The sequence below is a fragment of the Dermacentor silvarum genome, chromosome 1 (genome assembly GCF_013339745.2).
Source record: "Dermacentor silvarum isolate Dsil-2018 chromosome 1, BIME_Dsil_1.4, whole genome shotgun sequence".
In the NCBI taxonomy this organism is placed as follows: Eukaryota; Metazoa; Arthropoda; class Arachnida; order Ixodida; family Ixodidae; genus Dermacentor; species Dermacentor silvarum.
In genome coordinates, this window is record NC_051154.1 from 384565579 (window position 1) to 384578385 (window position 12807).

General features: G+C 43.6%; 1 protein-coding gene across 1 annotated transcript in view; it reads left to right on the plus strand.

Moving 5' to 3' along the window:
* Positions 1 to 12807, plus strand: part of LOC119437507 (nose resistant to fluoxetine protein 6) — a 46042-nt gene that overhangs the window by 15355 nt on the left and 17880 nt on the right. The window contains exons 6-10 of the mRNA XM_037704515.2: positions 1192 to 1371; positions 1916 to 2009; positions 2322 to 2408; positions 4715 to 4880; positions 6967 to 7049. Of these exons, the coding sequence (XP_037560443.1) occupies positions 1192 to 1371; positions 1916 to 2009; positions 2322 to 2408; positions 4715 to 4880; positions 6967 to 7049 (610 nt within the window). The remainder of the gene's footprint in view (positions 1 to 1191; positions 1372 to 1915; positions 2010 to 2321; positions 2409 to 4714; positions 4881 to 6966; positions 7050 to 12807) is intronic.

Here is a 12807-nt window from a genome sequence, read left to right on the forward strand (position 1 = left end):
TCGCAAGGCGTCGTAAGTCGGCTTTAAAGTCTTTAACTCTCTCGCCATCTTCTTGCTTCCGTATCAGAAATGCGTAACTTGCCGCTGTCTCGTTCACTTCTAGCACCTTCACAACTTCGTCGTACTCTAAGCTGTTCACGGGGCTTTGACGGGCATCGTCCCTGAAGAACTGGATCTACGCTGTCACTGAGTGATGCTACCAAAAGTGCCCGGCGCTTCGATGATTGCTTAATATCGTTGCCTTCATTGTAAGCCTCGAGGCGAGCATGGTAGGCATACCAACTGCTTGCTGTCTCGTCAAACTCGGGTGGCCTCGATCCGATCTTCGCCGCCACTGAATTGACGCAACACAGTAGCGACAAGAATACTGAAATGCTTATTGCTCTGCACTTCAACTTTAAGTAACTGAAAACCACGTGAGTAGTGACACCAACTGCGGCTGAGCATATCGTTTCTTGCTGAAAGCTGATAAGGAACTCGGGCGTACAAGCGTGCTTTATCGACGACGCAGCAGAGGCTTCGTTCCAGAATCGATTGCTTATGGCTGGAAGTCACAAGAAGACCCTCAGATACTAAAATGGCCGGTTTTTCTCAGTGTGACATTGGTGACACACTTTGTCAAAGCACTTTCCACGCCGCCACATTATCTTCAGAAGTCAAGTTTCTATGGACAGAGACCGCTTCTTTATTCTGAACCACGTTGGGTGATTGGGCGTTGGATCAGTCTAAATAGAATGGTGCTTGTGCCTTTTAGCTCCATTAATTAGTAAGGTTTACGCGGTGCCTGAAGTCAAACTTTCGGAAAGCATTTGCCTGAATCTTTGATGTGCGCGCTTTTCCCGCCTTCATCGCTCTAGTATTTTCACCCCGTTAGACTCCTCTGCTTGAGCAGTGTGCCACTCACACAGAACTCTCATCGACACCCTTTCTTCACTTTCTTCATTCCGCCACAATTCTGACTGCATAGTGCTGGAAACGCTATTCTACTCTAGACTGACCAAAGCCGTCCACGCTTTGCACATGTGAAACCTGCGGGAGTGCTATGAGCGACTATGTTTAGCCGTATTATTCTTATTGCTTAGATTTCTCTTGCTGAGGCAACCGTGGGCGGCCTAATAATAGTGGTCGTGGAGAATCTTTTGAAGGCTGTGCGAAGTTCAAATTGGCGCTGATGCCTTTTTTATTTTTCAGCCATCCCTTACAAGTGCTTCATAGCGTTCTCCGTAGTGGAAAACACAAGGATAATCTTGAAGGTCAACGAGGACAAGAGTTCCGACAGCTACGCCTATCGTTTTGTTCATGGAATTAGGTTCCTCAGTATTTTCTGGATTTGCCTCGGACATTCCTACGCAATCATCACAGAAAATATAAGTGAGACAAATTATTCATATCTTATTCTAATTCTGTGCCGCGAAAGGTTTAGCTTATGAGTTCATGCTATAGGACGCCTACGTCGTATGTCCATTAAAAAGTAACAGAACAAATCGTTTTACTTGAGACACAATTCAGTAACGTAACGAGACTGAAACTTGAAGTAGACTTTTACTTGTTCTGCGTCTTTCAAGTTTTAATATATTGAATAAGCGCTGTCACTAAAAGTGTTTTCGTAACCCTTTTAAATGTATTTAATATTATTGACAGCATACAGTTGTTTCCCGCGGCATGTTCAAGTTGAATTCTTCTCATAGAGTCTAAAAGTTGGTGGATGATGTAAGAGCGCATATTTAATAGTATGACGCTAGAAACTTATTTGGCATCGAACATACCACATAGAGCCGCGGATCTCAAATGAAAGCTTGAGTAACTGTTCTAGTAGCACACTTGCATTTGCGTCGACATGTGAACACATCTGAATATTTCGCTGCAGAAAAGAATATTAGATATTCATTATTGGGATGACAACTTTTCTTTTCAGCAAGGCTACTTAACGCTCTGCACTATTTCGAGCGCTGGGAAACGATGATAGTAACGGCCGGCTACCAAGGCGTAGACAGTTTCTTCTTTTTCAGGTGAGGCGCATGCACTACATGTTACTGCTTACAAATAGAAATGCACTAATATTGCGTCTCCGTTTGCAAAGCGATGTCCACAGCAAACTAAATGGCAAATTGAAATATGACTGAAACATTAGTATTGCGAACGAAATGCTCTGTCTATATGACATATTTAGCGTGTTTATATGACATATTTGCAACATCTTTACAGAAAGGGGCGATAGAATTTAAATTGGGGGATGAAAAACTGACTTTGACAATTTCGTGACGTGAGTATTACGTGGTCATTCGGCAAAAAAAGGTTCACTTCAACTCCTTTTCCCACAGCGGATTTCTGCTCTATTTCGTGCTCAGGAAGCAGAAGCACGACCAACTAGTCGTCGCTGTGGTTGCTATTATCAGAAGATTTATTAGGTAAGTAGAACAGTGATAGTTATTCGCACAAAACCACCTACCACCGAGACTTTATGAAGGATTTATGCGCCGAACTAATTTGATACTTTACTCAAGAAGGCCACTTTTATAACATCGTTTCTGTATTATTGAGTTGTTCATTCATGACACAGTTATGAAACTGACAAAGATAGCACAAATAAATGCTAACTCTTGCCTTCAGTCACTCTGTTTTATATCTTAACTGTCCTCTTTCGGAAGGAGGCCCATGACCTTTCGTCAGAACAGTAAATAGTAGCAGGGAGATAGAATTTACAGTATTCCGTGCCAGAACAACTCGGCCATGTACCACCTATCGCTAGAAAGTAAAGGCTAGCCAGGAATCGCCAGCAACAACGAACTGCCCTTAGGGTTTTTCAGATATGCTGTACTTTATATGAATTTTGGTGTAAATCATTTCAATAGCTGCGAAACGATGTTCTATTATTAGCCCGAAGGCTATGAATTCCTACCAATACACTAACCATCTAACGCTCACTGGCGAGCTGCACTCGTCATCGGAGGTTCTACCAATGTAGCCAATGACACATTCAGCCTGATGTTCTGCTGCTCCTACTAGAGCACTGCACGGGCCGATTTTTGCGGCCCGGGCTCGACCAGGGCCCGTTTTTACATTGGGCGGCCCGCCCGAGCCCGATCAAAACTTTTATGGCGAGACCCGGGCCCGGCCCGGGCCCGGAAATAATCTACGTTACCCGCCCGGCCCGGCCCGCCACCCCTTTACCTTAAGCCTGAGCCCGGCCCCAGCCCGACTCGAAACCGGCCCGTACCCGGCCCGAGACCGAAAAATACATGTTTTTCAGAGTTGAGAAGCCCGAGAATAACTCGCAGAAAGCCCGAGCCCGGCCCGGGTCCGCGTCAAAAAACCCGAGCCCGGCCCGGGCCCAGGTCAAAAAGCACACGCCATGCCCGAGCCCGGCCCGAGCCCGTGAAAAAACTCCTCTACCCGGCCCTGCCCGGCCCACGGGCCGGGCCGGGCCCGGGCTTTCGGGTAAGCCCGAGCCCATGCAGTGCTCTAGCTCCTACTGCCAAGAGACTAGTTTCGGTTGGCATTCAGGGAAAATACATAAAATTATGGCTACATAAAAACATGTAAAGTTTGATTCGTTTTTCCGGAATTATTTTGGGAGGTAAAGCGTTAAACACGAGCAGTAAATGGGCACCTCTTCGTAGGCAAAGAGCGCACGTTTCAGACTTCCTGCTGCCTATTTCGCAAGCTGGAGCATCATCATGGTTCTTCAAGGGAAATACAAGCGAAATTTGTGGCAACATAGGCTCCTCAGTGGAGTATTAATTGTCTTGTTTCATTCCATCGAAAATGCTCACGAGTAAAACCGAGAATAAGTTAATTGTTATAGCACTTATTAGCACATTCCCATAGGTGGTTGTGAACGCGAATGTCAGTAGAGTTCACTGATGGACTCAAAAAGCTGACGCTACAGGAAGGAACGGTGCTCCTTTGGTCAATGATTTCCGGGTGCGACTACTAAGACTTGCAGCGACGTTCAATGGATCTCAGCTGCTGCTATGCTTAAAGGACTTGTGACTGTTCGAGTATTCTACAATAGCACTCTCGTGCGTTCGTTTTCTGAACACTTCGACCCAATAAAACTCAATTACAAGAATTGTCTTATGCAAACGTGGTAACCTTGTATTCGCAATTGCTTCAAATTCGTGTATATAGTCGCCAGTGGGAACATATGTTTAGACCCTCACACCGCTTTGTGGCCTGCATATTGCACTACACAAGCATTTTTATTTCTCTGACTGCATGTGTATCCTTTAACCAAAAATATTTTCCAGATTTGTGACATCTGCACATTCTTCATGATTAAGGCTTTCCTTGACATACATACCTAAATTTGCATTGCATACCTAAAAATGTCAGTAGTGCATGTGAGATCCCCATCCAAGAAGCACCGACATATGCAGAAACAATGCATAGGTAATTCATCATGCAAATTACAATGTATACAAGAAGCTCAGAGCGCTAAAGTATTTCTATACAAAGTGGTTACATTGCTTATGCTGCGCTTGATTGGGTGGCTTCATAATTCGCTGAAATCGCCAACTCTTTGGTACCTCGTATGTTGTGACAAACAAATATAAAGTGGACCTCGTGTCTCCTTCGATTATTGAAAGGTACTTATCATAATGAGCCCACTGGGTAACACAACCACTTATTGTTGAACTTGGTATAGCTGCATGACAAATCCGTGACACATTGGCACCGAGTTTTCAGAGAAAACATTTTATTCTCTTCCTAGGTGCACCGTGCCCTTGTTTTTTATGATAATGTGTATGTACCTTCTACCACTTATTGCGTCTGGCCCCAACACCAAAGAATTCTATAAGAAGTTCTACTCCGAAGTTCGGAATCACTGGTGGGGCCTACTCATTCAGATACGAAATTGGAGAGGAGGATCTGAAGTGGTGAGTGCGCGTCTTGCTTTTTAAGAATGAGGAACATACGGTAAGGAAATCAGAGTGCATGTGTAACGAAGGTCTGTGCCGTTGTTCACACGCGAGAGCTAGCACAGGCCAAACAGACGCGATCGAAATTTATAATATCGGAGTGTCTCGGCAACTCGGAATATCGGCAACTCGGCTGTGGCACATGCATCGTACCTGTAAGGATTGGTACTGTTAGTTTAAATCGCTCTGAAATTCTGGCGGTCCCGGTAAATTATTTTCGCCACTGACGTTTGTGTCTATCTTGTTTCATAAGTTTCACGAAGCTTGTCATATGCCTGGTAATTATGCACAAAAGGCTCTTTATGGCCATCCCTTGCCCTTGCGCCAATTAAACCCATATATTGGCATCATCAATAACCCAGAAATAAATATGACATAAACGTTGTCGCAAAGCTGCTCAAACATTGTTACGCCCAAAAACTCAGGCATGCTAGCTGCGTGCAAGAACAATTACGACTGTCTCAATACTCTGACATTCTAATCTAAAATGCGCAGTACAGTTCCTCCTCCATTTCACCGCGATATGTATCAATTATCTTTATCTTAAAATGTTCCACTATAACTTCGCGTTCCGTGACTTCTTGACCCGGCTTTCAACAGTAGGGAACTGCGTTTCGAATTACCACAAACTTCGCCATTCTGATTTTATTCTTCAGAGCTCGCAAGCCCGAATAATAAAGCAAAAGTGCTAGAGGGTTCCTCGATGCACGCACTCTTGTCGGGTGACACTTCAAGTAGCAAGAGGACAATGGACACTCGCTCTTTTAGTTTCATGTCGCGTTGTTGAGAACTGGCTCCTGACTCGTGAACTCCCGCGCCAAAGAACTTCAATGTCACCATGTAACTGATAACCTTCAACCACCACGCATTCTGGAATTAGGGCAACTCAGATTAAGTGACGGATGCAAGAGAAACACGAAGAAACAGGAGACAGCGGGGCGCTAAATAGTAAAGTCACCTGTCTCCTGATTCTTCCGTTTCGTATTCTTTCTTTCACTCAATCTGAGTTGCACTAATTCAAGAAAACGTCATGATATACTAACTCGCCCAAATCGCCACCCTTCCTAACCATCACTTGGTGGATGAATTTAACGACTTGCGAAAGCATTAGAGTGACAACAGTAATTCGACAGACCCTTGGCCATTGCCCTTGTCCCTGCAAATTGGACCATGACCAGTCCATTGCAAAATTAATGTATAATATTTAGTTGCATGTCTAAAAACCGTTTTTTAACGCCAGTCAATTAAAATTTAGACGAAGATAACAGTTTTTACCTCGACCTTTGTAAGGAGTGCAAGTGTTCAAGTAAAAGAAAGTAAGTTGAGTACAGCTTCTGCGACAGTTTATTCGGTCGTATGACCGAAGTAGGTAGGCCATGCGAAAAAAGGGTTTGGAACTGGAACTCCCAGCCCTGTCTTTGAATTACGGCTGCGGAGTGTTTGTGCTGGGTCTGTGTGTAGCTTATTGTAAAAAACAGTGTGAGTAAGGAACACAGAGGTCAAGAAAAAGACACAACGAAGCGCAGTGAAGCCCTTTCCGTGGTTCGTTGTGTCGGTTTCTTGTAATCCGTGCCCCGTCTTAATGATGCACTTTCTTCTTTTTTTAAGATAAGCCTCGTAGAAACCGGCTCAAGTGAATACACGAGCATCTGCGATTTTTCTCGTTGGCAGCGGTGCGCCAGCATAATAACATCTTGCAAAAGCCAACATATGGAGCTCGTGATGGGAGAGCAAGTCAGTTTGGATGTTCTTAAAATCCAAAAATTTCCATTAGTAAAGTGTTTTGTATTGTAATGCTCCAACATGTCTTGGGAACAGCACGTAGCTAGGGGAAGGCAATGAATAATTGTCAAAAATACAATTTAGTGCATATGCATATGAGTTCGCGATCCTAATCACGCCACACACTGTAATAATTCTGTATAAAATTTTCCTGTACAGGCCATCACCTGCATATGTGATTTAAGTATGCGCTAGTTTTATCTTTTAATCACTATAATAATTCTATTGCTACCCATTTGACTGATGCATCATATTTTTGCAGTCGACCATGTTGCACTTGTGGTACCTTTCTGCAGACTACCAGCTGTTTCTAGTGGCCGTCATTGTGATTCAGACGTGTAAAACGTGAGTACATTATGTAATACTCCCGGTGGGTTGAGACAGAATGTTAATAGAGTTGTGTTTGTCATTAAGCCCCAAATTATCTATCGAAGAACGGCTAAAAGTTCACCCTTCTCAAGAACTTCTGAACAAACATTTGCCTGCTAATGTTTACGAAATTTCTAACACTGATAACGTGATCTTGTTTTAAGCCAATGTGTAATACTTACACCTATAGTTAGATTTAGGCTTTTGTGCATACATTTTGTTGCTGTATTTCATGTCCTGTCAGATACTTTGCACAATTGTATCACTTCCATGGGGACACCAATGTAACTGAACACTTTCTCTTTTTTACTGCACAACTGATGACGAAAACATGACGGTTGCGGCTGAATGGTTGCGGCGTGAATGGTTGGCACGTGAATGGTTGCTGTCAAAGGTGTCCCCACCCAAGTGGGGACACCTCTGACGAATTCTAGTTCCAGGAATTAGGGATCTTTCATTGCTTGCATTACTAAGGGAAAGTTGTGTTCACTAATGGCTTGAGTCTCTTGATCGTCATTTCCTACTTTGGCATTTACACAGCCATCAATATATGACACATTTCGCTTTTAAATTATACTCATTGATTTCTAATTTTGGATGTATGTTGCGTACCACTTTGTACAGGTAATTATAATGTACCATTCCGTTAGACCCAATGCGCCATCCTGCTCTGACACTACTGCTCCGAAAGTAGCATCTTTATATTTCCTAAAGCATCCCCTGAAACATTCGGTACATCTTCAATTTGCGAACATATACTTATTTAGAAATTATTCTACTGCCGGTGACCCGCCGCGGTGGCTTAGTCAGCTAAGGCGTTGCGCTGCAGAGCACGAGATCGCGGGATCGAAATGCAAAAACGCCCATGTGCTTGCGTTGTAGTGCACGTTAAAGAACCCCAGGTGGTCAAAATTAATCCGGAGCCCTCCACTACGGCGTGCCTCATAATCAGAAATTATTTTGGCACGTAAAACCCCAGAAAGAAGAAGAATCTACTACGGGTATGTAGCCTTCTTGTCTAACTTTTCCTTCGTCTTTTCGCGCGGTCATACATTCATTATTGCGCCACATTTGCATATTTTATGCCTCAGAAATAAACTGTAGCAGCAATGTAGTCACCGTTCCAGCGCACCAAGAACATGCTGGTCAATGGCTTCAAGCTGAATTGTCTTGGCTCCTATCATTGGTGAACGATCCGATGCCTTTAGGGCGCTTTAACTCCGCTCCGTACATTTAATTGGCGAATATTCGAAAATTTTTACCCAATACGAATAGTACTTAGAATTCGCTACTCCAAGTTGTCAAATATGTTACTTTTTATGTTAAGCAATACAAGCACTTATAGCAGTCTCACAATACACATATTACATCGCCTGCACCCCACAGCCTACAGGGACGAATGCCCGTGGTGTGGGGCCACACCAACCCTATACCACATTACGTGGGAGCGCACGCTACACAACATAGAACACCGTGACACGAACACCACGAGGGAGCAATGGGAGGCACTGCTGTCCAGCTCAGCTCTCGACGACCAGCTCAAGCTGATCCAGAGAGCAGAGAAGATGGCAAGAGCCAGCGGAGCCCCGGACTAGGGGCCCCGACCATTAGCGATGCCCCATTGGGGCAAGACAAAACTATCTTTGAATTAAAGTCTATCTATCTATCTATCTATCTATCTATCTATCTATCTATCTATCTATCTATCTATCTATCTATCTATCTGAAAACTTAGTTTCACAGCATTTCATATACCTTCCGAATCAAAATGCTGACAGCTGTGCAATAGATTAAGAGTTTTCAGTACTTTAGTGCATTTTGTCAAGTTTACAGAATGTGGACTCCATGTGAAAACTCACCGTAGGTACACCAGATATGCGAACATCAACTATTTCATGCCTACCAGGCTTGAAAAGCACCTATCCAGCCACTCGAAAATCATGACTGGTGGAACAAACTGTGAAAAACAATGAAAGAAGTGAAACCGCTACATGCAATGACATACTCAAACCAAGGAGAATGCTCAACCATCTAGCTTCATACTGATTTTACTAAAACAATTTGCCTGTGCAATTCAAACTTGCAACATTGTTTCAATCAGAAATGTTTCAATATGTACGGGGTACATAATAAATATCCATACGTTAATCAATGCTTTGCTGTTGATGCACTATGTTGGTGTACACAATTGTATACATAGCGTCTGAAATGATTAAATCAGAATGGCTCTTTCAGACAGCCCACATATGAATTTGTTCCCATTTTTGGCCAATCTGAGTCTGCTTTGACCAATTTGCACTGCTGTGGTATCACATTTATCTCATTCAGCCCGAAGCGTTCGCTTCCCGCTGCCGGCGCTCATCATGCCAGCGTCGGACAGCGAGTGCTCGCGGTCACCTTGTGTGAGATCTCTGCATGTTTTCTGTGTGCCCGTGACATCACGCTTGTTTCATTCATCAGCGAATGTTTGCTTTGCTTCAGTTTACACGGCTGATAAAGTTATGAACCTTACTTGGTCTAATGCGTTGCTATCTCTATGAATGCTTCAACTTTGGGGCGATGCTTCGACTTTTTTTTAACCAACGTGTTTCGAGAAACACGTGTTTATGCAGACATGGGACTCGTGCAGCGTGAAGTAGGGAACCTGGAGTCAAGTTTAGGAAGCAAATAAGCAAAGCGCATTGTTGTTGGGATCTTTCAATGGAGAGCATACATCGCATAAGCGAATTGCGTGTCCCCCGTAGAATTATTACAACCAACTCTGGACGAAACGCTCCCCATAGCGCCTATGCAGGGAAATGGGGAACCGCAAGGGCACCGCCATGTTGCTACTCACTGCAGGCGCGTTGGCGCAGACGAATAGATGCGATTCAGACGAGACGCGCAATGAACGCGATTCCGAGCTTCTCTCAGAATGGTGCCGCCACCTTGTTCAGGCACCCGCAAACAAATTCTTTCACGCAGAGCAAGTCTTGCTTTAAAATTTTACAAATACTGCTCGGGATTTTCTCAAAAATATATGAAATTAAATTTGCGCATTGTCCATACGTACGTGCTACGTGTAAATGCTTGTTTTTTCAACATAATATTATTTTTAACGTTGCTTTCTGATTTCAAACTCCACCAACAATTCAATTCTCCCCGCATCACGGTAGGAATTCATTAGCAAAAGTCCGGTTCATTGACGGATCAACTGAACGGGGCTTTAATTTCAGTTTTTTCTTTGCAACTCTGCACAAGATACTCCATCTTGTGCTTCCTATACTTGAATTCGACCTCGGTGAGTGAAGAAAAAAGTCTGGGCGTTTTAAAAGATTCAAGCCTCCCATTGTTTACATGCACACGATTCTCTTGCGCCGAAGTCTCCGCGTACTTTACGTCAAGAAAACAGTGCCGGGACCGTAACTTTTTGTTCTTCGCTGTTCACAGGAACAGGCAGCTTGTTGCGTTAGCTTTCACACGTGCATTGCCAGTCACGCTGCAATGAGTCCAATGACAGAATGTGGGATCAGCGAATATGTCACCCAGCGCTGTCTTATCTCGACTCGATCTGGACATCGCGGCCCGTGTTGTCACCTTTATGTTGTTATCTACCACGATGGCATTGAGTTCCGCTGAAGTTTTGCTGCGCAGCACGACACTGGCCAAAATGAGATTGCACAAACCTGTTAGTCTAACGCAAGCTACATGTACAAACTTAAGTCTATCTGTGGACTTTTCATTTCCTGATATGGCTTTCTCTAAACCTGTTATGTTGTCTATAAATAAGCTATATATATATATATATATATATATATATATATATATATGTATAAGCAATTGTATTTATGCGTAGTTATTCATGATGCAGTCTAATAGCATCCCCTATGAAACTAGTTGGCGACGAATGGCCACCTAGCCTGCTTGAGCTGATCAGGTTTTGCTCTCTTTTTACAATGTAAATTGCAAACCGCTGTCTATGGTGATATTAAATTTTCATATTGGTTTTAAACTTTTATATTAGCGTACACAGATGCAACTGAAGGTCTCGAAGCCATGTTGCCACTGCCAATTTAGTCTTTCCCTTCGCCTAGACTAGCCTCCTCTGAAAAACTGAAACTACTTGTGGCATAAAGTGCATAAATGGCGATGCGCATGATGTAGTCGTTTTCCACGCAAAATTAAGTGACAGTTGGTAAGAGTGCGGGTACACACAACACCGGAAGTAGCCACTCTTTGCTTGCACGGTGAGAAAAATGGACTCGTATACACTCGGTTTATTCGTTTTATAATTTCATTGAACTTGTCAATTACGTAATAACAAGACACATCACACAATTGACAACTGCACCGTGGAAATATTTACCGAAGTCACGTGTGACGATCGATGACGTTCCAGGTATTCGGTGGGAAACGGACGCGCTTTAGGCGTGACATTGCCTCAGTGTCACCCGCAAGGGCGTTTGACAGGCCAGGGTGCGTGAGCTGAATTTTCAATATATAACTCTTTTCGGTGACGTTTATCGACGTAACACCTTATGCACGCAAATGTCAGTACGTGCGCAATGCTTATATCTCTTTAAAATACTGAAACCTGGTGACGGGCCCGAAAACATCTCGGATATCAATGATGAGCGACTCGTTCCTCTCTCGCTTTCACTGCCCTCCCCACGGGCGCCCTCTCCTCGTCCCCACGTACTTACCTAGAAGGCATATGGTCACACGTCAAAACCGAACGTCACGTTTGCACCATTGCTTGAAAACACCTTCAACGTATGCCAGCATGGCAAAGGCGTCCTCGCAGACGGATCTAACTTCTAACAGTTTGTCTATTAGCAAGAGCAGTTAAGGTGTTGAATCAGTGAGCCTATTTATGATATAGATAATATCTATACAAAGTTATTATTGTATCTTGTTGTATACAAAGTTATTATTGTATTGTAGCCGGGGCTAGGAAGAGCTACGGCTGTTTCAGTGTGAAACAATAAATTGAGCGATAGCATCCTTCGTAAATTCTATGAAAAAATGGTGAACGAAAATATTATGAATAATATTGAACGATAACGGAAGCATACCTGTATCAACGCTTACTTCAGCCAGAGGCACCCAACAATGCCTTGTCCATGACCATGCGCGTTGTGCCGAGAAGCGCACGCACTCCCAAGTTCTAGAAGGCCGGTTTCCAATCAGGTCAGAAGCTGGGAAACTGCTCTTAATGACACAGTAAGATTGCTCGTAAAAATGGCGCGATTTCCTACTAAAAGCTGCTATCACAGCTTTCAAAGCGGTTGGTCACAGTGCTGCCGTTGGAACTCGAAGTTTCAGCGCTGGTTGCCCCTACTGTCTATAAGAATTCCACCAAAGTTCACTGTAAAATTATTATTAAATTGCGATCTATAGTATAACACGATACACTCTTCTAACGCACTAAGCACTACCTACACTGTGTCTAATCGATGCATTCAGAGCTTAACCTTGTAGTCCGTGTTCGACTCCAGGCTCTGGTAGCCGCATTCTAATAGGGTCGCAGTGCAAATTTGTGCACCGCGCTTGGGGCACATGTTCAAGGAGCATGGCGTTAGCGAAACCGAAGCCCTCGGCTATATCTTATCTCTAGAGGGCGGATCTTTAGGCATTAAAAAAGCGCGTTTCAGGCGCTAAAAATAGGCAGGCAAAACAAGGTTTTAGGCCTCCAACGTCGTAAATATAGGCACAATAAATTTGTACATAAATACAAATTATTTCAAACAAAGAC